This window comes from Perognathus longimembris, chromosome 1 (assembly GCF_023159225.1).
Source record: "Perognathus longimembris pacificus isolate PPM17 chromosome 1, ASM2315922v1, whole genome shotgun sequence".
Classification (NCBI taxonomy): domain Eukaryota; kingdom Metazoa; phylum Chordata; class Mammalia; order Rodentia; family Heteromyidae; genus Perognathus; species Perognathus longimembris.
The window spans coordinates 60,618,975-60,642,464 of record NC_063161.1 but is presented as its reverse complement, the minus strand read 5'-3'; the positions used below and the strand labels follow the sequence as shown (position 1 = coordinate 60,642,464).

The 23,490-nt window shown below is 43.7% G+C and overlaps 1 protein-coding gene across 1 annotated transcript in view; it reads left to right on the top strand.

Annotated features, from left to right (window-relative positions):
* Positions 1–16,474, top strand: part of Pdzrn4 (PDZ domain containing ring finger 4) — a 158,916-nt gene extending 142,442 nt beyond the window's left edge. The window contains exons 7-8 of the mRNA XM_048350950.1: positions 2,964–3,080; positions 15,017–16,474. Coding sequence (XP_048206907.1) covers positions 2,964–3,080; positions 15,017–16,420 — 1,521 coding nt within the window. The 3' untranslated portion in view covers positions 16,421–16,474. The remainder of the gene's footprint in view (positions 1–2,963; positions 3,081–15,016) is intronic.
* Positions 16,475–23,490: the final 7,016 nt, after the last annotated feature.

Genomic DNA, 23,490 nt, shown 5'->3' with positions numbered 1-23,490 from the left:
CCTTTATGCCTTTGACCATTCTAAATGGTTCTCATAAAGTCAGCCATAGCCTGAAGCAGAATATAGCTACACACCTGAGATCTCACAAGCTTGGAAAGAACAGGAAAGAACCTGAGTGGCCTGGCTGATTTGACTAGGTGTGAGTGCAGTTTTTAAATACCTTATAAAATTTTACCAATTACCCAGAAACATGGCAAACCAATTCTCTCTGTGATTCCAAGTTCTTAGAAAAGAAAAGGGCTAAAATACATAGTGGTGAAATCCATAATAAAATGAGGTCAAAAGACACACCTAAAGATACTGTTGTCATATAAGGTGGTTTTCTGCCCTTTCTGTGTAATTGGTAGAGAAATTGCAAGAGAAAGTCATTCAGAACTGAAGCATGTCCTCAAAGTATATCACCAGGTAGCCATAATATACCATGAAAATAAATCTAGAAACTAGTGACACAAGCCTAGACCCTGTTAATGTTTGGTAGAAGATATACCCTTGTCAGAACCAGTGGCATTCTGAATTATCTAGCTTTCACTTCAGTACTTTGGGGTGAATTTTCAAATGAGAATTCCTTCCTGTGGGTGATGGCTACCTGATGGCAGGATGCCACCCTGCCTGTCAGAAATGAGGGCCAAATCACCCTTCTTTCAAAACAGCTTTTCTGCCATGGAAGCAGCCCAATTATCTTAGAAAGTCAACAAAGAAACTACACCTTAATACTATACTTTAAAAACATACCTTAACTCAGGCAATAAACAGACACAAAATGACCCTAAAAGAAACTTTGTGTCCACATCACCCAGCTTTTTCCATCACATTCAATGTTATCTCATTTCCTTTTATTCAGGGCCAATGCAGACGGGGGTGGGGGGGCTGTGCACACGCCCATTTGTGCATGCGTGGTTTTTCTAGCATGTTTTCATTCTTAGAAATGATCTATGGAGTTGCTGGGGGCAATACTGTACATCTGTGCAGTATTTTTAAATAACTCATTTCCTTCTTTCCCTGTCACCTTCCTTTCATTTCCTGCCTATTTTCTTCCTCAGACCATTAAAGATATTGCCCTCAGGACTTGGGGGCAGAGAATGCTCTGGTAGGAACTTGGAGCCGTTTTTGTAAGACAGTGTACCTTTTTCTCCCCTGCCCCCATCCCACATGTGGTCCATTCTGGTGCATATCCTGCATTACAGCAACAGTCCTTTGTTCCTGCAGCCCTGCTCTGGCAAGGGACAGCTTCACACTAGAGTGAATGAGCCTCTAGGTGGGAGCAGGGAGGAGGTGAGCCAGGATATACCCCTCTTCTTATGTGGTGCTCCCCCAGCCTAGAGGGAAGCAGGGCAGACACGAACTGACTGCTCAAAGCAACTCAGGAAGAAAGAGTTGTAAAGAATAATGAATCCTTACTCTTTTCTCTTTATATTCCTAAACCCCTCATTTAAACCTTATAAGACAATGTTTTATCATTCACTCTATCAGTATTTAGTTTGACCTGATTATAAACAACAACAATTGTTTTTTAAATAACCATTGCTATGTTTAGGCAAAAGAAGGCATTCTTAGCATTAAGTACTTCCTTTTTGGAGTCTGGCATTAGTGGCTTGATGATACTAAATAGGGATTCAAGAATATGACCTTGAGCAAAAAGGCAAGTGAGAGTTAAAGGGATACTGTTGCGCACCCACACATTTGATTGAGTTTTTAAACCAATAAACAATTGTCCATTTTTGTTCACTAGAAAGCTACTGCTCCTTTGTAACACCAAGCAAAGCAGAGCTTTGACAATAATCCAATTCATTTAATAAGCATAGCCAGCTAATTTGCGTAGTCAGCTAATTTACGTAATCCAACTCCAAAATCCACTTTGAAGCAAATTATCTCTACTGACTGTCACCGGCAATCAGATCAGTGAGGTAATGACCGGCTTGTGCTTCACTTTGTATGGAGAAGCCAAAGGGAATTGTTCAGTTACATTTGTATAAGACTCCCTTGAGAATGCTTGCATCTACACCTACGTGGCCAGCCCTGCAAGTGTTGCCTTGCTTCACCCCCTGAAAGGCCACAGAGGCTGTGGCCTCTTTCCTTACAATGAGACCTAAAAACCAAACCAAAATAGACACGTTGGGCCTGGTGGTGGTGGTCCAGCAATAGGCATGAAGTGCTAGGATCAATCTCCAACAACCTAAAAAAGCTGACATCCTTTTTTTTTCTATTGAAAAGAATAATTTAGCTTGGCACTGATGGCTCCCACCTGCAATGCTAGCTACTCAGGAAGCTGAGGTCTGAGGGTAGTGGTTTGAAGCTATTTCAGATGGAAATGTCCTGTGTGACTTGTTTCCAGGTAAACAAAAAGCTGGAAGTGGCGGTATGACTAAATCGGCAAAACAGCTAAGTGAGAGCAGGGCCCTGGTACATGCATACACATACACACAAATGACAAATGATTTAGAATTTTTCCTTTTTAACAGACAAAAATGTCTGTGTGTTCTTTGGTGGCAAGGAGCTACCCTCTTGCCTTGAGAGCCACCTACCTAAACACTTAAAAAGTAGGATAAGGTTTCCATCAGCTAGGAGGGGTGCTCTTGGTCATCCCTCCAGGACTTTTCTTATCTAGGTCACTGGGTTCTGCTCACAGAGGGATAGTTGTAAAAAGATCATTACAGCTAAGGACTATGTACTATGCTTTTCATACACTCTGAAAGAGTGTAGTGTTCTCTGCAGATTTATTTGGTTATGAGACAAAATATGTAGCTGTGTTTCAGAGAAGGATAAAAGGCCTAAGAATCCTTTTTCTTAAAAAAATTATTACTGGTTTTCCCGTTTTCTTCTGAGAGGTGATCTGTAGGAGGCTGGTATTCTGAAGAGAATCATTATGATAAAAGGAGCTGGTCAGGCGTCACCATTTAAGTTTCCCCTGTTTTAGCATGAGATCTTCCTAACGTAATAGAAAGTCCTAATGTATTCTTTTCCAGCTGGATGAAGGCTGGCTGGAAGATGAAAGGAGTGAATTCTTCGAGGAGTTAAACTTGGAGATGCTGGAAGAACAGCATAATGAAACAACGCAGCCTACTTCCAAGGAGGTGGAGCAGGTAGGGCAAACAATTTCAACTACATCATTTGAAATGTTGCTAGTTACTTTGTTAATATGGAACCAGAAATGGGGAAGAAAACACAAATCAAAGGGTTTGATCAAACATCTCTGTAATGGGAATTCTGTAGAGTACAGAAATTCTGTAGAGTTCATCTCAAATGAAGCAAAGGAAATGTACTTTTTTTCTATTAAGCAGTTTTTTCAGATCAGGAAGCTTATGGACTGTTGTTAACATAATGCAATAGTACTAAAATGTTGACCCAGGTACTGTTTCAAGCTATTGGTAGAAATGTATGTAAAAATATGTGTAGGCTTATTAATATGTTATTTAGAGAGAATCTATCATGAAATACCCTACAGTTTAAAATGTTATTTTTAAAGAGTTACTAATGTATCTATTGATTTAAGCTATGACTATAGTATGATATGATTTAAATTGATTGGTGTGTGTATATGCCAAGACTTGAGAGGGTTCAACTCAGGGCCTGTGTGTTAACCCTTAACTGTTTCAATAATGGCTTATACTCTACCACTTGTGCCTCACTTCCACTTCTGGCCCTTTGCTAGTTAACTGGAGAGATAAGAGTCTCCTAGTCTTTCCTGCCTGGGCTTGGTTTGAACAGTGATCAGTTAGGACTATGGATGTGAGCCACCAGCCTCTAACTAAAACCATCAATTAATTTCATTTTTAGACCTGGTAGCACAAAGATATCTGTGTTCCTCCGAATTCATAGAGATTATCTTTGGTCTTATGGCTAGAGTCGACACAGTATGTAACATTTGGATAATTTGATATTACTGAAATAGTTTTGTCTTAAGATCATATACTCATTCAAGAAAAGTTTTGAGCTAGTAGTATATTCTAAGTACCTCCCTTGGTACTGAGAAAACAACAAAATTAACTGAGAGTTTCTATCCTTAATGGCTTGTAACATATACATATGTGTGTTATATATAATATAATATATATTTATGTACGTATGTGTGTATATAGTTGTGGCCCTGGTCATTTCTCTCACTGTAGCAAAACAAAACCAATAGAACCCAGGCTATTAGGCATCACTCATATCACTCTAAACTGTCAGTTTACTCATTTATCATTATAATCTCCATCCATGTTAATTCTTTAATACATCCTAGAAGATCATTTCTGTAAACAAAAAAACTCCTGACAGGTTTAGCCACATGCAGCATAAACATTTTATCACTTAGCCAAGCTGAATAATTGAAATATGTGTATGTGTGTGAACATATGCCCATAGATGAAATAAGGCATCAGTTTCCAGCCACAGTGTCAGCACAGCCATGCGTGGTCAGGTGAGCAGCGTGGACTAGGCCACCATGGTGACTGCTTTTCCACACAGACAGGACTGCTGATATTTTCATGTATGACTTCAACAATCGGCCACAAATAGAGAGATTTTTTTTGGCAGCAGCTGGTGGTTACAACAGAATGTCTTTGCTCCAGGCTTTCTCTCCCTTAGATACAAAATAGGATCTGATGTGGAATTGACAGGAAGATGTTGAAATGAAAAAGTTAGGGAGGATTCCTGTCTAGGTGAAGCGATACAGTGTCAAGTGCTACCCACTCACCAGGCATAATACAAATGTCAGGTGTCCCTGAGGTTACATTCTCATTGTCTGGAAACAGTTCACCATGAGACTGGAAAGTGATGAGAATTAGATACTTTTAAAAGTCTTTTGCCCTACTAAACAATAAAACTACTTAGAAATGTCTTCGTAGAACCATAGGCTGTCTCTATAAAAATTCCATGGAGAAAAGATAAATGATACAGCATTACATTAGAAATCAGGAATTCTAGGTTGAATGAAACTATGTTCACAGTTGGTCACAGACCAGTGATAAAGGAATGTCAATTCCATTTAAAAATCTAAATAGATTCAAGTGGATCTGTTTGAGTATGCTGGCTCATATCTATAATTCTAGCTACTCAAGAGGCTGACATCTGAAGACCCCAGTTCAAAACCAGCCCAGCAGGGAAGTCCATGGGGAAAAGGCTGGAAGTGGTGTGACTCTGGAGGTAGATTACTAGCCTTGAGTGTGAGGCCCCAAGTTCAAACCTCAGTGCAGACTCAACACACACACATTTAAATAAGCATATGCATATGTGTGTTTCTGTACTTACAAAAAGTTTCACTTTCTATATACTATCTTTGCTCATGTGGCTGATTTTTATCTTTTGAACTGTATATAAAGAAAAATACTAGGCTTTGTTAAAACTGCATATGGTTTTATAACTCATTGCAATATAGAAGAAAATGTCATTATAATTAACATGATCTGTAAACTTATATGCACAGCATCAATAATAGCATTGAGGGGTACATGTGATACACAGCACACATTTGATATTGTTAGCTTATAGTTGGAGACACAACAGTGGTGACTTAGCTAATTATTAATAAATCTGAAATAATAACAAATGAGGAGAAATATTCCAAAGAGAGAATTCTTCTGCTATTACGTATGTGAAATGGAAAAGCAATTATCTATTGAGAGATCCTAATTTTAGACTTGTTTTACAATAACTTTTACCACCAATTCCACATTTCTTTAACATGAAATGGCTTTAAGTATGTAGTTATACCTTTAGATGAAAGATACCTATATGTAGCAGTAAGTAATCTAAAACTTCAAGGTACATTATTGTAAGGTATATGACAGAAGAGAAAATAACTATATTTACAAACAAAGTATGTAAGCAACTAATTAATGAGATAAGGGAGATTCTTCTGTATGAAAGCTAAAGAATAGAATTATGTATATGTGTATTTCAAAAACATTTTGTGATACTAGATTTAAATTCAGGGTCTCATGCTTATTAAAAAGGTGCTCTACCATTTGAGCCACAGCCTCAACCCTTTTGTGCTGGTTATTTTTAGGTAAGGCCTCACTTCTTGCCTAGGCTTGTTTCTAGATGGTGGCCCACCTATTTATGCTTTTGATTTGAGTGGGAGTGACAGGTACAAGCCACCATGACTGGCTAATGGCACCATGACTCAATGGAAGCATTGAGCTGGAGTCCCACAGACTTCTGCCATGCTGACCTAGTACCATGGCCCTCCCAATCCCAGCCTCTCACGTAGCTGGGACCCCTTACATCCAACTACTGCTTGAGAAAGAGTCCTGTGTGTATGCCTGGACTGGCCTCAAATCATGATCCTTCTGAGCTTCTAAGTAGCTAGAATTGCAGGTGAGAGAGAGCTACACAAGCCAAGGAGTTTTAATTTTGTATGTTTGTTTGTCAGTCCTAGTGCTTTCAACTCAGGGTCTGGGCGCTATCCCTAAGGTTTTTTTCCTCAAGGCTAGCACTTTACCACTTGAGCCATAGCACCACTTTCTGGCTTTTTCTGTGATTAACTAGAGATAAGAGTCTCAATGACTTTCCTGCTTGGGTTGGCTTCAAACTATGATTCCCAGTTCTCAGACTCCTGAATAGCTAGGCTGTCATGGTGTGAGCCACCAGTGCCTGGCAAGCAAGACTTTTTTTTTTAACCTTATGGCCAGGTCTGGCAATCGGTATTATCCAAATTTTCATGAAAAACAACATGTTTATCAATGTTATTGAGCAACAGATTACTATTCAGCATGCACAGAAGCCAATATCACATCAGACCTTTGAAAAAAAATACATAAATTCTAAATTAAATTTTGATTGCATGGTCAGTCAGCAACAAGGCTAGAAAGGAAGCCAGAGCTCCCCTCTGATGGGTCCATAGTGGGAGAGGGAGGAGGTTGCTGGTTGGCTGCCTGTTCCTGGGTCACAGGTTTCCCCTGGGGAGAGACCTACTCCCATGCAGGCTGAGCTTGTGACCAGCTGGCCCACCTCCTTGTGCTCCTGTCCATTCTTGTAAAGCCATCCCAAGCCATGCCAATCACATACGGAAGCTTTCCCTAAAGAGTACTACCAGGAATTTATGTCCAAGTGTGTTCAGGCATTAGCCTACTTCCATTGCAAAACCATCTTTGAAGGAAATTACCAGTGGGAAGGAGAAAACAAAATAATTTGTGGAAGGAGGAAGATGGCACCACCACAGTAGGGAGGCACCCCAACTCGCTCCAACTGAATAGCGAGCTGGGAACTCCAGCACCCAACACCCCATCAAGAACCCAGCAAAACCAGCAGCCAGAAGCAGTGGAGAAATGCAGGAAATGAAAAGGAACAAAAAAGAAGAGCCTATAACCTGCATGGAGCCAGAGAATCTCCAAGGTACCCTCCCCCCACCCGCCTACCCTGGCCCGAACAGGGCCAGGCTGGGAAAGGGGATCCGGCAAACGGCAGACCAACTGCCAGAAAGTCATGCTGGGAGCACAGAATCTAGACAGCAAGACTCCATGGACCCCAGGGGAGCGTGGACCAATCGAGACAGACGGCTGCGATGGGAAGTTCGGGACCACACGGCCGGGATCGGACGTGAGCGGTGGGGGAACCGAGCAGTGCAGAAGGGGAGAGCCGGGGCCACCACCACCAAACGACCATTCACCACACCCCAGCACTCCACCCCCAAAGGGCCAAAGGAAGCACAGGACACATACACAATCCAGGACCAGTGAGTTCCCCATTGCCCCCTCCCCCAAAGGGAGACCAGCTCTCAGAGACTCAAGCCCTGCAGAGAAGCTGAAACTCCCTCCCTCCCCCCTCTCCCCATCCCGAGGGAACAAAGAACCCCCAAATCAGGCCCCAAAAGGTCCCTTCAGACTCTGGGAGGACACAGGAGCTAGCAGGGGAGGGGCGGAGCAGCACCAAGGCAGCAGAGGAGCCTGAACCAGCTGCACCGGCCCTGCCCCCTTTCCAACAGGGGCCCGGGGACTGGCAGGCATTGGAAGCCCCAGCACAGGAGCGCTGGTGGGCAATACCAACCCAGCAGGGACACCTGGGCCCGCCCGATCACATGCCCCCCCTCGCAGTGGAGGCACTGTCTGTGGGCGCTAACCCGCACCTGGACACTTGATCCCACTGGGGCCAACACATACTGCTCCCCACAGCGGACTCGCGGGAGGGCGCAAGCACACCTCAACAACCTGGGTCTCGCTCTGGTAGGCGTGCCAGACACAGGTGGGCAGGGCCCCTCAGCGGCAGCGCCCACTGTGGTGGGTGCACATCGCACAGGTGGGCAAGGCCCCCGTGGCAGCACCTGCTCTGATAGGTGCACCTGCACAGGAGGGCAGAGCCCCCCAGCAGCGGCGACCACTCAGTTTGGCACATTTCGCACAAGTGGGTGGGCCGCCCCTCAACAACACCGGCCCCTGAGCGGTCCACACAGGAGGGCGAACAACCTGAGAGGTGAGCTCCTCTGACCAACATACAGAGTGGAAAAAAGAACCAAAGAAGAGAAAAGCCTCCATGCCAAACTGAATCAGCAACCAGCAAACCCCCACCAGGGGCATGCTAGGGTCAGCACAACACAGCGGCGGGACACTATCCTGCAGAGAAAGACACAGAACCTACCCACCCCCAAGAGCAGGGAGGGTGATCACCCCAGCAACAACCGAGACGGTCATGCTCACCCATTGGGCAGTAAGGATCAACAGCCAGGCTCAAACCCAGACCCAGGACACAGACAAGTCTCCCATTGACGGACCAGTGGGAACCAGCACAAAGTCAAACCAGGGAAGCCACCCACAGATCTCCAGATGCGCAAATCACAAAGAAATATAATGAGTTTCGTCAAAGGACAAGCCAACTCGCCAGCTCCAAAAAGCAACATGACTGAAGAGGAGATGGACAATAAAAAAAAAAAACTGAGGCCATGTTAGCAGAAATGATGGAATGCCTCAGAAACAAAAATCAGAAAACAATTCCAGGAGTTTAGAGTGGAAGTTTCGAAGGACATCCAGGAAGCCAATAAAGAAATGGAAGCAAAAATGGATACAGTGCAAACCTCCGTAAAAGAAGACCTTAACATACTGAGAAGTGAAATGCATGAAAAAATAGATTTAAAATACAACTCTTTAAAGGAAGAAATTTCCACGATCAGTGCTGATCTGGCAACCATAAATAGCTCTCTAACATCCAGAAACTCCGCAATTGAATCCACAGCAAAAAGAATTGACCATATTGAATCCAGAATCTCTCTCTTGGATGATGATGCAGCCGATAAGAACCAGAAAATTACCACACTCCAAGAAATGGTAAAGCTCCAGGGCAGACTAATCCAGGAGCTAGTGGACAAAGACAAGAGATATAATCTGCACATAATTGGAATAGAAGAAGGAGCCGAATACCAGAGCAGAGGGCTTCAACATACTTTCAATAAAGTTAATGCAGAAAACTTCCCCAATCTCACAAGGGACCCCATCCAGATAACCGAAGCCTATAGGACACCTAGCAGACCAGACCCCAGAAAAGCCACACCAAGGCACATAATATTCAAGACTTCAGATCTCAAGAATAAAGAGCAAATTTTGAATGCAACCAAAGTGAAGAAAGAAACTTATTACAATGGGAAGAGGATCTGAATAACAGCAGACCTCTCCACACAAACCTACCACGCGCGAAGAGAATGGAAAAACACTATCCAAGTTCTACAGGCCAACAACATGCAACCTAGGAAAAAATATCCAGTGAAGCTGAAGTTCATATTTGAGGGGAAAACCAGATCTTTCCATAGCAAAGAGGATCTAAAGGAGTATGTGAATAAAAAACCAGCCCTACAGCGAATTCTAAGAGGGGAATCCCACCCAACAGAAATCGTACAAGACACACAGACAGAAACAGAAAGAAACTACAATAGCCAGAGCCCAACAGAAAGAGCAGCTCACTAAAGACAAGGAAAAAAAAGAGGAAAAACAGCCCAACAAGAAAATGGAAGGAGAAAAAACACCCTTATCCTTGATCTCTTTGAATATAAACGGTATAAACTCTCCGATAAAGAGAAGCAGACTGGCAGAATGGATCCGCAAACAAAAAGTTGCCATCTGTTGTCTACAAGAGATCCACCTTACAGCAAGGGATAAAAACAGGCTCCGAATAAAGCAAGATCTTCCAAGCAAATGCACCTACCAAAACGGCAAGAGGAGCCATCCTGATCTCAGACAAGCTGGACTTCTCATTAAAATCAACTCAAAAAGACAAGGTCACTACATTTTAATACAAGGAAAAATCCAGAATGAAGACATGACGGTGATAAATGTATACTCACCAAACAAACGAGGCCCTACATATATCAAGCAAATTCTCACAGAACTACAGAACAAGATAGACCCAAACATAATCATAGTAGGTGACTTTAATACCCCACTCTCTCCAAGAGACAGATCCAACACCCAGAGGATTAGTAAGAAAGTTGAGGACCTAAGTAACACCATATCACAAATGGATCTGACAGATCTATACAGAATCTTCCACCCTACAGAGGCCCAATACACCTTCTTCTCAGCAGCCCATGGATCATACTCCAAAATAGACTATGTCATAGCCCACACAAAGAACCTCAGCAAATACAAAAGTATTGATGTCATCCCATGTATTATATATGACCACAATGGATTAAAGGTTACCCTCAATAACAACGGTTACCACAGAGGCTATACACATTCTTGGAGGCTAAACCCCACACTGTTATCCAACACTTGGGCCACAGACCAAATTAAAGATGAAATCAACGAATTCATAAGCCACAATGACAATGAAAATACATCACAAAGAAATCTATGGACACAGCTAAGGCAGTACTGAGGGCCAAGATCATTGCCCTCAGCACTCACATTAAAAGAATGGAAACAGAGCAGGTGAAAAACCTCACAATTAAACTAAAACAACTGGAGAAACAAGAAATGATCGAACCTAAAATGACTAGGAGGAGAGAGATCACAAAGATTAAAGAAAAGATAAATCTGATTGAAAATAGAAAGACCATTCAACAAATAAATAAGACTAAAACCTGGTTCTTTGAGAAAATAAATAAAATCGACAGACCCCTCGTAAGACTCACAAAAAAAAAGAAGAGAAGAGACTCATATACATAAAATCAGGGACTCCACCGGAAAAATTACAACAAGTACACACGATATTCAAACAATCATAAGGAGCTATTTCCAGAAACTCTACTCACTAAAAAACAATAATTTTACAGAAATGGATCAATTCTTAGAGAAGTATAAACTGCCCAAACTGAACCAAGAAGAAATAAATCAACTAAATAAACCAATAACCTACAGTGAGATACAGGGGGTAATCAAGAACCTCCCAACAAAGAAAAGCCCAGGCCCAGATGGATTCACCAATGAATTCTATAAAACCTTTAGTGAGGAACTAATACCAATACTCTTCAAACTCTTCCTCGAAATAGAAACAGAGGGAGAAATCCCAAACTCATTCTATGAAGCTAATATCATACTCATTCCCAAACCAGGCAAAGATCCAACAAAAAAAGAGAACTACAGACCAATATCACTAATGAACACAGACACAAAGCTCCTCAATAAAGTATTAGCTAACAGGATCCAGAAACTGATCAAGAAAAGTATACATCAGGACCAAGTAGGCTTCATCCCATAGTCACAAAGATGGTTCAACATCCGTAAATCAATCAATGTAATTCACCACATAAATAGAACTAAATTCAAGAATCACATTGTTATCTCAGTCGATGTCCAAAAAGCCTTTGACAAAATACAACATCCATACTTATTAAAAGCTCTGCAGAGAACAGGAATAGATGGAACATTCCTGAAAACAATAAAAGCCATATACAGCAGACCAACTGCTAACATCATATTAAATGGAGAGAAACTTAAATCATTCCCCCTAAACTCAGGAACAAGACAAAGATGCCCACTCTCCCCACTTTTTTTCAACATAGTGCTGGAATCCCTAGCCATAGCAATAAGGCAAGAGGAGGACACCAAAGGGATCCACATCGGCAAGGAAGAAATCAAGCTATCCCTATTCGCAGACAACATGATCTTATATCTGAAGGACCCAAATAACTCAGTCCCCAAACTCCTACACCTAATAAACCATTTTAGAAAAGTAGCAGGATACAAAATCAATCCACAAAAGTCAGCAGCTTTTCTGTACACCAGCAATGTACTAGCAGAAAAGGAAATTATGGAAACAATTCCATTTACAGTAGCCAAAAAAAGAATAAAGTACCTAGGGATCAACTTAACCAAGGACGTGACGGACCTATTTAATGAAAACTATAAAAATCTAATAAGGGAAATCAAAGAAGACACAAGGAGATGGAAAGACCTCCCATGCTCATGGGTAGGCAGAATCAATATGGTGAAAATGGCCATATTGCCCACATTGTTATACAAATTCAATGCAATCCCTATCAAAATCCCAGTTACATTCTTCACTGAAATAGACAAAGCAATCCATAAATTCATATGGAACAGCAAAAGACTTAGAATAGCCAAAGCAATTCTAGGCAAAAAAAATAGTGCAGGAGGTATCACAATACCAGACTTCAAGCTCTACTATAGGGCCATCATAACAAAAACAGCATGGTATTGGCATAAAAACAGACCGGAAGACCAATGGATTAGAATTGAAGACCCAGAAATAAAACCGCACTCTTACAGTCAGCTGATATTCGACAAAGGAGCCAAAGACGTACAATGGAATAAACATAGCCTCTTCAACTACTGGTGCTGGGAGAACTGGGCAGCCATATGCAGAAAACTCAAAGTAGACCCAAGCCTATCACCATGCACCAATATCAACTCAAAATGGATCAAGGACCTCAACATCAGACCTGAATCCTTGAAACTACTGAAGGACAGAGCAGGAAAGACACTAGAACTTATAAGCACAGGAAGGAACTTCCTGAATATAGTCCCAGGGGCACAACAAATAGGGGAGAGTCTCGACAAATGGGACTACTACAAATTAAAAAGTTTCTGCACAGCTAAGGACATAGCCACCGAACTAGAAAGACAGCCAACCATATGGGAAAGGAGCTTTACCAGCACAGCAACAGACAAAGGCCTAATATCCGTCATCTACAGAGAACTCAAAAAACTATGCCCCTCCAAGCCCAATAAACCAATTAGGAAATGGGCAAAGGAGCTAAAGAGAGACTTCACAAGAGAAGAGATAAAAATGGCAAAGAAACATATGAGGAAATGTTCAACATCTCTGGTAGTAAAGGAAATGCAAATAAAAACAACCCTAAGATACCAACTCACTCCAGTTAGAATGGCCTATACTCTGATCTCAGGCAACAACAAATGCTGGAGGGGGTGCGGGGAAAGAGGAACCCTTCTCCATTGTTGGTGGGAGTGCAAAATTAGTACAACCACTTTGGAGAACAGTATGGAGGTTTCTCAAAAAGCTCAATATAGACCTACCCTATGACCCAGCCATACCACTCCTAGGCATCTATCCTGAACACCAGGTCCCAAGATATCAAAAAGACATTTGTATGTCCATGTTTATTGCTGCACAATTCACAATAGCCAAAATATGGAAACAACCCAGATGCCCCTCCACAGATGAATGGATCCAAAAATTATGGTACCTATACACAATGGAATACTACATAGCGATTAGGAATGGTGAAATATTGTTATTCGCAGGGAAATGGTCAGAACTTGAACAAATAATGTTGGGCGAGACAAGCCTAGAACACAGAAAACAAAGGGGCATGATCTCCCTGATATATGACTGTTAAGATGGGGTGACGCAGAGACAGTAGAGACCAGGTCTGTGAAACCAAAAACTGCTTGTCAAATGGTATTTCCCACAGAATTGGGTCAGCAACCCAACATTATGTAACTAAAACCAAACAACTACTCAACATATAAAGGTCAAAAATTGACCTCTCAGTGGAATACAGTAGCTCAAAAGCTATGTATGTACGTTCATATAAGATTACTGTCGACATATTGTCCAATGTCGACATTACATTTAAAGCCCTAGGCGAATTTTCTTGGGCGTAGGCCACGTGGTTACTGTATATATTTTGTACACTGTGTATTGTATATATGTCTACCTGACCTAGGGAAGGGAAAGAAAAACAGGGTGTAAGATATCACAAGAAATGTACACACTGCCCTACTATGTAACTGTACCCTTTTTGCACAACACCTTGTCAAAAAATTTGTGTTTAATAAATAAATTACAAAAAAATAATTTGTGTTACTCACCTAAGCCACAAGTGGCTGCTACTTGTGAGAAGCACGAGTTGGAGATTCATTAAGGTCAGGCACATATGCCTAGGAATACAGCGGAAGTGTGGGCAGTGCAGGAGGGGGAGCCTGCCTTCCCCTCCAGCCCAGGCACCATAAACTGAACTCATCTGGGAGGAAGCTTCCTCCTCCATAGACAGGAAGGCTCTGAGCTCCAAGACTGGGTTCTCACCCCATCCTGTAGCTTGGTGAGGTTGAGTTGATTGTTGTTTCCTTGTTCCTGAGTCAGTAATGCTTCCTCTGAATTTCACGTTGGAAAAAGAAAAACACAAAGAGGTGATTGTGACTTCTGAACTCCATCTGTATATGGATGAGGACCGTGTAATTCAATCTTACTGATCCCCTTGGAAGTTCAGTCACTTCATTTATACGACTTGGTCTTCCTTTCCCACATAAGTATCGCGCCTGTAGAGGAAGCCTGTCTTGTTCATACCCATGGTGGTCTCCGCCTTCCCCTCCCTCTCTGTAGTCTTTATTTCTAAAATTGGTAGGGACACTAAAATTAGCGCCGCTTTTCTAAGCACTGCCCTTCGGGGAAGCTCAATGTTGCTCTTGGTTCTTTCTTCGCAGTGTTTTGGTTACCCATCATTAGGTGTGCAAGTTATGGGTCGTGTGTCCTTTCCAAGCAGTCATACCGAGTATCCTATCTGTTCTTCCCCTCCTAAAGCACTGGACGGAGCTCATCTTCCCGTCTCCCGTGAGCAAGCAGACTGCAAAGTGCATTTCCAGCCACCACTGTCAGACCAAATAACCCGTCTCCTTTGTTCCCCCAGCCGAAAAAGCAAGAGGAGGAGGAAGGCACCACGGACACGGCAACCTCTTCCTCCAACAACCACGAGAAGGACAGCGGTGTGGGGCGCACGGACGAGAGCCTGCAGAACGAGGAGAGCTCGGAGCCGGAGCCCGCGGCCGAGCATGGCACGCGCGGCCCGTCCCCATCCCCGTCCCCGTCCCCGCGGAGCGCGCTCGGGCCGGGGCGCGGCGTGGAGCCGCCGTGTCCTGACGGCTGCGTGTCCGGGGAATACGTGGACTCAGACGGCGTGGGCCACCCGGAGGAGGAGTGCGAGCGATTCCGGCAGCTCCTGGAGCTCAAGTGCAGGATCCGAACCCATGGCGAGTACGACGTGTACTATGCGGGCGGCCCGCTGGGGCGGCGGGGTGCGGGTGCGGGCGCGGCTGTGGAGCAGGAGCTGCAGCTGCTCAACGAGGAGCTGCGGAGCATCGAGCTCGAGTGCCAGAGCATCATGCGGTCTCACGGGCTGCGGGCCGGGCCCGAGCGCGGCGGCCCGGACGCGGTGCCCCGCGGGAAGCTGGCCGACATCGTGGAGCATCCGGAGCGGTCGGACAAGGACAGCTCGAGCGCCTACAACACGGCCGAGAGCAGCCGGAGCACGCCGCTCACCGTGGACCGCTCCCCCGACAGCTCGCTCCCCAGAGCAGTCCATGCTGCCGGCCGGACGCGCCGGGAGGCCCTGGCCACCCACTCCCACGCTGGCGCACCGGGCTGCGGCGGCCCCGACGGCCGGGAGCATCCGCCAGAGCCCGCGCCCTACCTGTCTCCGCGCCACGGCGCGCCTGCCCGCTGCGCCGGCATCCCCGCGCACGCGCGCCACTACCAGAGCTACATGCAGCTGGTGCAGCAGCGCTCGGCAGTGGAGTTCGCGCAGAGCCAGCTGAGCCTGCTGAGCGCCGGCCGCGACGTGCCCCGCGGCCCCGAGCCCAGGATGGAGTGGAAGGTGAAGGTCCGCAGCGACGGCACCCGCTACATCACCAAGAGGCCTGTGCGCGACCGGCTGCTGAAAGAACGTGCCTTAAAGATCAAGGAGGAGCGCAGTGGCATGACCACCGACGACGACACCATGAGCGAGCTGAAGATGGGGCGCTACTGGAGCCGCGAGGAGCGCAAGCAGCACCTGGTGAAGGCCAAGGAGCAGCGACGGCGCCGCGAGTTCATGCTAAGAAGCCGGCTCGAGTGCCTGCGTGAGAGCCCGCAGAGCGGCTCTGAGGGCCGCAGGGAGCCCAGCATCCTGGAGCTGAGCCACAAGAAGATGATGCGGAGGAGGAACAAGAAGATCCTGGACAACTGGATGACAATCCAAGAACTGATGACCCACGGGGCCAAGTCCCCCGACGGCACGCGCGTACACAACGCCTTCCTGTCGGTCACCACCGTATGACCGACGGCCGCCCCGCCCCGCCCCCTCGATGCCATCACTTTCGGTGGTACGACCTCAGTGGCCTCGTTCAAGGTGGCTTTTAGAGATATTTTGTGACTCTTTCAAATTTTTTGTAAGCAAAATAACTTGGTAATTTTTCCCCTTTGTTTTTTCATATACTGGTACCTTCTTTTTGGCTGAGATCTTTCTTGAACTTGTGATATATTGATATGAACTGTTTATACATATATATTAAAAAGGATACAAAAACTTTGAGCAAAACTATGGAGGAGTGAATTAATTTCCTACTTTGATGTATCTATTGTAAGTTAAAAATCTGGATTTATTTCTCTAGTTTTCTTATTTTCTACTTTAATACAAACTCAATGCCAAAACATTTCTATTCTTGCTTCTTGGCATAGACACATACAGAATCGACCTGACAATGAATCACACACCACATCCCGTCTTACACATTAAAACACCTCTTCTCAACATCATGTTGTACATTTAACCCAGAAATGTCCGTTGTCTTTGTCTCCGTAAAGTGTAGGTGGACAATCTTCCTGTGATTGTAGTGACATTGGTCATGTAGCTAGATAATTGTGGTAACTGTGACAAGAAAATAAATTATTGGTTACCCTTAAAAGTTACCAAGGAGTGTTTTTGTTTCCATGGCAGTAAACAGATCAGTTACATGTATATTATTTAAAGGACTCCTAGCTGTGAATTATAAACTGTGCCTACCCTCTACCATGTTTTTATTTCCAATAAAGTTGTCTTGAATCATGTCCTGTAGGTCACTGTGTCACACATTGCATCAGAACTAAATAAAGCCATATATGTGGTATTTAGCAGATGCCAATACATTGCATCCAAAACACATTTGTGCACGTCCCCCTTACCTGTCATTCATGTAAGGGGAAGCCAAGGAAAACATAAGGAAAGATGGCGAGGATCTGTTTAGTGTCTGGTATTTATCATAATGCCACGTGTTTCAGTATGCTCAGGCTACTGAAACAAAACACCATCCATGGGGGGGGGGGGCTTCAGCAACAGGAACCTATTTAACACAGTTCTGGAGACTGGAAGGTTCAAGGTCAAAAATAATTTGTAACTCTAACTACTCAAGAGGCTAAGATTTGAGGACTGAGGTTCAAAGTCACCTAGGCAGAAAAGTCTGTGAGCCTATTATCTCCAATTAACCACCAAAAGTTGAAAGTGAAGGTGTGGCTCAAGTGTTAGAGCACCAGCCTTGAGTGAAAAAACTAAGGCACAGTGCCCAGGCCCCTGAATTCAAATCCTAGTATGGACATGCACATCCATGCGCACACTCACACATACACATACACACACACACCAACAAGAAAGCAAACAACAACAAAAACAAACCTTAGAAGATCAAAAGTTAGCTCCAGAGCAGAGGATATAGCTCACTACTAGATCCCCTGACTACCAGTTAAGTCATAGCTGTAACTAAAGTTAATATTAAAAGTCATGGTTGTTTCAGTGGCCTTATTTGCTATTATTATATTTTAATTTTTTTTAGTTCAGCTTTTCATTATAAGTAAATAATTGATTCTTTTTCTCTCTTGGAGATCTGCTCAATAAAGCAAAAAACTTCGAAAGGCAGACTAATAAGGAAAACAATTCTAAAAAGACTTAGTATGTGTAGATGTGGGAGAGACATGAGTTAAAGTTAACTCAACTTTACTCTTCTTTATTATTCAAGCAGCATTCTGTCAAGGGATCACAGAGAGAGGTGGGGAACACAGGGTTTCCTTATTCCCCTCCCCCACCATGAGCTTAAAAATCTATCCAGTGTAACAATATGCCCTAGCTAAGTGTTTGAACAGCAATCTATTAAGAAAGACATTTCCAGGCAAACAATATGACTAACCATATATGGCCAAGGTCCGAGAGACGCTCATGTCATCTAAACAGTCTTCAAAAAGAATAATCATATGTAAGCACACTATACAGGAAGTATAGGACATGCTGTCAGTTCTAGGCAGAAAATTAACATGTTCTACCTTGAGTGGGAACGGCCAGGCTAGTGAGGAGCCAAGAATGACTGAAAGAAAACCTAAGGAGGATTAATGGCAAGGAACGCAGGCTCCAGAAGGCACTTGAATGTAACACTGAGGCCCCAAAGTCTAAGAGCTAACAGAAAGTCAACATAGGTTTTTACATAGGAAAGTAGCTTTGAAACTATTCAGATGTGTGCTCATTAACTCAAAACAACCTGTTGGTTTGAATTAAAATTTGCTCAAACCCATGTTAGCATGCACTGTTGATCTCGCCTTTCACTCTGGAGGCAATATGATTGATTGGCATAGAATGTGGTTTATATGCATCTATGATGAAAAGCTAGAGTTCTTTAAAAAAAAAAAAAGGCTGTCTAATCATCTGCCAATCGTATCATTTACTAAACTGACATAGAAGGCATTTTAATTGACCATGACTGCAAAAATAGCTTCCCCCAAATTTATTCTCAATTAACTTCATAACTATACTGAGGATGGATTGAATAGTGTCCTATTCAAACTTGGAGGCTGTAATTCTAATCCTCAACGAATGTGATCTTTCTTTGCCTTTTTTGTTTGGTGCCAGTACTGAGGCTTGAACTCAGGACTTTGGCTCTATCCCTTAGCTTTTTTCACTCAAGGCTGGCACTCTATCACTTGAGTCATAGCTCCACATCCAGCTTTTTAGTGATTAATTGGAGATAGAGATAAGGTTCTCATAGACTTTCCTGACCAGGCTGGCTTTGAACTGTAATCCTCAGATCTTAGCCTTCTGAGCAACAAGGATTACAGGTGTGAGCTACTGTGTTCAACTTGATCTTCTAGTTTTAAATTAATAATGCTTGCCTATCCTAAGAGTTCAGTTCTTTCCAGAACTAATGCCTATGATTACTGCTCATTTTATGCATACAACTTGAAACAGCACATGGATTTTCCTGAAGGATGTATATGTTTTATACAATATAATCTTTCCAAAATTAACAGTTTAATTTTACTCTCAACACCAAGTATGCCTGCCAAGTTTTTAAAAAATATAATTCTTGGGGCTGGGGATATAGCCTAGTGGCAAGAGTGCCTGCCTCGGATACACGAGGCCCTAGGTTCGATTCCCCAGCACCACATATACAGAAAACGGCCAGAAGCGGCGCTGTGGCTCAAGTGGCAGAGTGCTAGCCTTGAGTGGGAAGAAGCCAGGGACAGTGCTCAGGCCCTGAGTCCAAGGCCCAGGACTGGCCAAAAAAAAAAATATATATATATATATATATATATATATATATATAATTCTTTTCACGTCTGTGTTCATACAGTTCTACAAAATTTCTCTTAAAAAATCAGCCAGGCACTGGTGGCTCACATCTGTAATCCTAACTACTCAGGAGGCTGTAATCCTAACTACTCTGAGGACTGCAGTTCAAAGCCAGCCCAGGCAAGAAAGTTTAACACTTATGTTGCCAATTGCCACCAAAAACCCAGAAGTGGCGCTGTCTCAAGTAATAGAGGCTAATCTTGAGTCCAAAAGCTCAGAGATAATGCCCAGCCCTGAATTCAACACCACATTAAATAACTTATATTCTCTATTTGTTTTGCTGGCACAAAATCAGCTGCGGTAACAAGAAATATCAGTCAAAATCAGAAAAGTTTTATCATATTGCATAACCTATTTCTGTGCTAAATATTTTAAGTCACTGAATAATCAATCTATTTCTCAGGAAAGGAAAACAATTGGTTATAGGTAAGATATTATATTTCAGGTCAAAAGAAAAAATTTGAATATAAAGAAAATATTGTACCTGTGCCTACTTTTGCAATTTTTTTATATCCATATGCTAAGGACTTAGGGAGGCAGGATGCCATGATTATTTCTCCATCACTCCATCATATGCCATGTCCATTTCTCTATCATAACCATATTGTTCCTCCTTTCTTTCCCTCCGTCCTTTCCTCCCTATCCCCCATCTTTTTCTTTTTGTGCCAGTCCTAAAGCTTGAACTTAGGGCCTGGGTGCTGTCCCTGAGATTTTTTTTGTTTAAGGTTAGCTCTCCACTACTTGAGACACAGATTCATATCTGACTACTTAGTGGTTAACTGAAGATAAGAGTTTCCTGCTTTGGCTGGCTTTGAACTGCACTCCTCTGATCTTAGCCTCCTGAGTAGCTAGGACTAAAGGCACGAGCCACTGGTGCCCAGCCTATACTGTTCCTTTCTGAACACATTTTGGGGGTTGAGAGAAGGATCTTCTAGGTCACATTCAAAGTTGGTGACACACTGAAGAGTATGTCTTTGATTTCTACCTGGACTCCAGCTCCTCATCCTTCTCGCCAGGATGGCCTCCAGTCACTTGGTCTCTCATGCTTGTCACCTGAGCCTACTCATCCTTCCTAGAGCACCATTAACTGTTCTACACATTGTGGCACAATTCTCAAAGCTCAGAGGCTAGCATGCCACTGTCTTTTGGCTAAATAGGTCTGCTTTCTTTCTAGTCTATTCTGCATACAGTTGAAACATCTGCTGGCCCAACATCACTTTCCTTACTTGTGCTGAAAGCTGAGTTCTTGAGTCTGTTAGTCAAAAATTTCTGTTGCTCAACCTCAACCTGGCCTCACAAAATCTCCTTGAGAAACTTTGAGAGGTCGCTCCTTGAGAGACCTTGAGAAACCTATGCTTTGGGTAAATAATTCATACGGCATTCTTTTAAGCTATTATTCCTGAACACTTTAATTAAAATTCAATTGTATTTCATATTTTATTATTTTGTATTACCAGTCAGTTGCTATTTAATATTTCTATTATTATTAAAGTAACTAATATTTTATAATATATAATTATTAAATAACTTCTATATACTATGTATATATACATAGATATTTTTTTGGTGGGAGGGTTCCAGTTCTGTTAATTGAACTCAGAACTTTGTGCTCTCACTCAGCTTTTTCACTCACCTGCTCGAGGCTGGCATGCTACCAATGGAGCCACACCTCCACTTCCAGCTTTTTCCTGTTTAACTGGAGATGAGAATCTCCAAAATTAGTCCAACCTAGCTGTCTTTGAACCTCAGACTCTGGAGTAGCTAGGATTCTAGATGTGATCAATTGACAACTTTTAACACTGCAGTGGATTCATTGAATAATTCACTTCTTCTCGGGAACTCCTGTGAAAAGTAAATCTTATTCCAAGAAACACTTGAGCCTGACCTCTGCAGATACTGATTCTTAAGCTCTAGAAGTATCTGTGGATGGGAACATGGCTGATGGCAGGCCCCTAGCATGCACCTGCTCCTCCAGGGAGAGAAACCCACACATGCAGTGTGCAGCTGCGTGCTAAAGGCAGTGAGCACAGAACAACAGTGGACGTCAGCATCAGAGGCACTGGAGCCTCCTAAGAGTCAGACACTGGGACAACAGCATAGAGAACCAAAATATCCTTGCAACTGGATCCACAGCTAAGGGAGGCAGAAAGCCTTCAGAGCGAGAGTGAGTCCCAGCATGCTCTTGGCATGGACACTGGCAGCCCCAGCTATTGCAGTGATACAGTCCCATAGCCTAACTGGATGAGTAACTGAAACACCCAGGAGGTTCACCCATCCCCCTCCCAGCAAATCCTGGAGCTGTAGGCAGGAGCCAGCTTGACAGGGAGATGCATTAGCTGGATTTGGATCTCCCTCTGAATTTTGTTTGGGGACCTCCACAGGCCTGCCATGCAGTGGCCCAAGGGGCATCCGCCTTGTAGGTGACTCTTCACCAAACCTGCTGGGTATGCCATGCACTAGAGGAGAAAGATGCCCCAACACCATGGGTAAAGGCAGGAACTGCCCTTAGCAGCCAGAGGGCAGGAGCTCAGCCTCTAAGACCAGCACTGTGTCTGTTGCATGTGGATTCCTGCCAGTGCTAGGACCGACAGGCTCACCCAGATGGGTTTTGCTACCCCTTCTTTTGGGGTACCTGTTACTAGTGGGGCAGAGGAAGAACTCCTTGATCCCACTACCATCCTACAAATAACGCAAGCTGTGGCAGCTCTGAGCTACACTGGAGCTTCCTGTCACCCACCCTGGGGATAGGTACACTAAGAAAGTCCCAAGAGAAATTTTGCCAGCACTGGCTTTGTCTAACCAAAGTAGCATGTCACTGACATAAAACAAAGACATAGAATACAAAGACATAGAATAACTGAACAGACTAGAGAAGCCAGAATTAAACCCACACATCTACAACCAGCTGATTCCCATCTAAGAGGCTATAAACATGCACAGGCGGAAGGATGCCTCTTAACAAATGGTGCTCGAGAAACAGAACATACAAGTATGGAAGACAGAAACATTCAGCATCACTGATGAATGATGCTCTCCTGGTGCCTCTTCCACCTCACTCAACCCTGTTGCAGGTAATCAGGCTCCACGGACTGTCCATCTGGCCAGGCCAACAGGGTCATCTTCCAGCAAACTCTACTCCTGTCGGATTCACCAACCATCAATAAACTGGAGTCCTGCTTATTGTTCAATATCGAACTGTGTGTGTGTGTGTGTGTGTGTGTGTGTGTGTGTGCGCGCGCGTGCGTGCTGGGGCTTGAACTCAGGACATGGGTACTGTCCCTGAGCTTTTGTGTTAAGGCTAACCTCTTCTACCAGTTGAGCCACACCTCTACTTTCAGTGGTTTTGGTGTTTAATTGGAGATAAGAGTCTCATGGACTTTCTTGCTCTGGCTGGCTTCAAACTGCAATCCTCATATGGCAGCCTCCTGCGCAGCTAGGATTACATGTGTGAGCCACCAGTATCTGGCTGACTAGATATTTATAACTTATTTACTACTTATTTATTTACCGCCTGGCAGTTTTGCCATTTTAACGGAATTGTAATCTCAGGCAAGTTTACAGCTGGCTCAGTACAGCAGGAGTAACTACAGCCTGTTTCACAGGCTGAGAATTAAATGAGTGAATGAATAAAAGGGAGCTAAATCAGTGTGGGCACAGAGTAGGCACTCAATACATACTAGCTGTTGTTTTTTGTGTATGTGCCAAGAGCTGGGGCTTGAGCTAAGGTCCTGGGTGCTGTCCCTGGGCTTCTTTTGCTC